The 2,904-nt window shown below is 62.8% G+C and overlaps 1 protein-coding gene across 1 annotated transcript; it reads left to right on the top strand.

Annotated features, from left to right (window-relative positions):
* Positions 1–50: 50 nt before the first annotated feature.
* ACA1_338290 (uncharacterized protein) lies at positions 51–2,811 on the top strand (the record flags this gene model as incomplete). The annotated part of the gene is made up of 10 exons (XM_004332917.1): positions 51–309; positions 415–577; positions 616–782; positions 860–988; positions 1,075–1,199; positions 1,285–1,414; positions 1,451–1,729; positions 1,840–1,986; positions 2,089–2,534; positions 2,611–2,811. Coding segments are annotated over 10 exons (2,046 nt in total), but the record flags the coding sequence as incomplete, so codon positions are not given.
* Positions 2,812–2,904: the final 93 nt, after the last annotated feature.

The raw sequence follows: 2,904 nt of genomic DNA, 5'->3' as shown, positions 1-2,904 counted from the left end.
CCACCACCACCACCACCACCACCACCACCACCACCACAAAACACACAGAAGAACACCAGGTGGGCGGTGATGTGAAGCTCACCACGCGCGACTTCACCGACAACTCGACCACCGGCTCGACGCGCGAGGTGAGCCTCTACTTTGACGGCGGCGACGTGGTCATCGGCGGCGATCTGCTGGTCCAGTCGGGCGACAGCCTCCTCGCGGACACCGGCGACGCGTCCATTTCCACCGGCGATAGTCTGCTCGAATTGGTTCAGAATGGGCGGGACCCCGCGGAGTATGAAACGGGATCCCTCGTCGTTGGCGGTGCGCTTCTTCCCCCCCCCCCTGGGATCTCTTGGCTTCGCTCTTTGGCTCTCGCTTTCATTCTCGAGACGCACGCCGGGCCAAAGCACTAACCATAGACGACAGGCTCGGTGACGGTCAAGTCCGGCTCGGTGAGCGGCCTGCGCAATGAGAGCGGCCAATACGGCTACAGGGCCGGCGAGGCCTGGATCAACCTGGTCAAGGGCTTCTTGCTGGCCAACGGCTCGCAGTCGACCATCACCGTGCAGAGCGGCAATCCCGGACCCAGGTATCCCCCTAACACCCCTGAAAGCGCATTCAAGCAAGGAAGCTCATGCATGTCAATGGCGTGTGGACCTGGCGCAGCACCTATTACGGACAGAGCGGTGAGGATGCCTACGTGCAGCTGGGCTTCGGCAGCCAGTTGGCCGCCACCAAGGACCTCATCGTGCAGGCCGGTCACGGCGGCGACGCTGGCCTTGGCCAGACGGCTGGTACGCTGACAGTGAGCCCTCGCCCACCACTGTGCGAGCTTGGGCCGATTATGACGACGTTGGTTGGCGGGAAACAGGTCGGGGAGGCGGCTCTTCGCTCAATATCGGCTATGGCGGCGACGTGTTGGTCGGCGGCAATCTGCACATCGTGGGGGGCAACGGCGGCAACAACTCCATGAACGCTACGGCCTACGCTGGCGACGGAGGTACAGCACGGCCTGCCCGACTGGGCTCGCACACTTCAACCAGAGGTCGGTCTCACTCATCTTTCGTTGTTGTTGGCGTCTTGCAGGCCAAGCGCAGGTGATGATGATAAGCGGAGGCAGCATCAACGTGGCTGGCGACCTGCTCGTGGCCCCCGGTTCGGCCGGCCAAGCCGCGGTTGGTTCCAACGCCTACGCCGGCAGCTTCTATCTCGTACGCCCCCCCTCCTCGAGTGGATGTCAATAGTTTGCAGCGCGGCCTGACACTCTCGCATTCTTCTCATTTTTTCGTGCATCAGGGCACTGTCGTGAACAGCGTTCCCTGTCTCAAGAGGGGATGCGCTCGCGACAACAAGAGGGGTTCCTCTTACTTCGCCGGCTCGGGTGACATGAATGTGCGCGTGGGCGGTGACCTCACCGTGGGCGCCGGTTCGCCCAGCTCAACCACCTACGAAGGCTACTCAGGTACGTTGTGCTGCTGCTACGCCGCCGCCGCCTCGTCGTCGTCGCCACGAACTAACTCAACTCCAACCCAACCACAACCAATCACAGGCGGCAGTTGCCAGAGCACCTTGGAATACCACAGCAACAATGACTGGAACCCGAACATGGGCGGTCTGGTGGTGGAGAACGTGTGGGAGGGCGAGATCATCATCGGCGGCGACCTCCTCGTCACCGGTTGCAACGCCGGCAGCAGCGTTGGCGCCAGCGGCGGACAGAGCGCCGTCGTTTCTATCGTTTCAGGTTTGTGCACTATTCCTCTTCGCGCACAGCGGTAGTCTGCGCACACGCGCTCACCATCATTGTCGCTTCTCTGGTGGTGGTGACGTACACACACACACACACACACACAGTGAGCGGCGGCGTGACGCTCGACGTCTACGGGTCGGTCGTGATCGAGGGCGGCAACGGCGGTTCGGTCGTCGGCGGCGGTTCAAATGGCGGTGACGCCGGGTCGGCCGTGTTCAAAATCTATGAGCACAGCCTCGTGAACGTCGGTGGTACGGCTCGCCACTGCACCGCCACACACGACACGGCGACTTTGTGCCTCTGATTTTCTTCTGCAACTGCTCAGCACTGATTTGTTCGTGACTATGTCGCAGGCTCGGTGACCGTCACTGGCGGCGCTGGTGGCGACGTGGTCAATGGCACCGGCAGCGGCGGCAGCGTCTACGAGGACTCCCAACTGGACCTGGGCAGCCGAGCGCACCTGGTGGTGGGCGACGGCAAGGGCGCCATCACCATCATCGGCGGCCGCGGAGGCAACGTCTATGCAGAGAACACTCCGAACTCGATGGGCTATGGCGGCTCGCCCAGTTCCGTCTACCTTAACCTCTACGACTCGTCTTCGGTCACGGCGGGCGACGTGCGCCTGGTGGGCTCGTCGATGGGTAACGCCACGGTCAATGGCAGCGCGCCTGTGCCGCCGCCACCGGCCCCCGCAGACCCGGCCCCCGCAGACCCGGCCCCCGCAGACCCGGCCCCCGCAGACCCGGCCCCCGCAGATCCGGCACCCGCAGACCCGGCGCCAGCGGCAGCTGCGAGAAAGGTACTTCCACACCCGACTGTTTTCTGGTGGTGGCGGCGGGCTTGTGTCTGACTCGCGGCGAGTCATTGCACACCAGTCCGCGGCGCGGGAGAAGAGGGGAAAGGGATTTACCAGCAACCCCGAACTGGAGCTACAATCTCGGTCGTGGGTAATCATCAACGGCGACCTCGAGCTGCTTCCTGGTACCTGGCAACACACACGACATACACAACCCGCACGGCACACACACGACACACACAGCACGAGTGACACTGTACAATGTGTCATTTCTACCTGATGCAGGCACTGACCGCCTCACTTTTCTCCAACACACCCGACAATACCAATTCCCAGGCGCTCCGTTTTCCAACAATTTGAACGCGCCCGATGT

This window comes from Acanthamoeba castellanii (genome assembly GCF_000313135.1).
Source record: "Acanthamoeba castellanii str. Neff unplaced genomic scaffold scf7180000084604, whole genome shotgun sequence".
NCBI lineage: Eukaryota > Discosea > Longamoebia > Acanthamoebidae > Acanthamoeba > Acanthamoeba castellanii.
The sequence above is the reverse complement of the archived record's forward strand: the minus strand, read 5'-3'. Positions and strand labels throughout refer to the sequence as shown.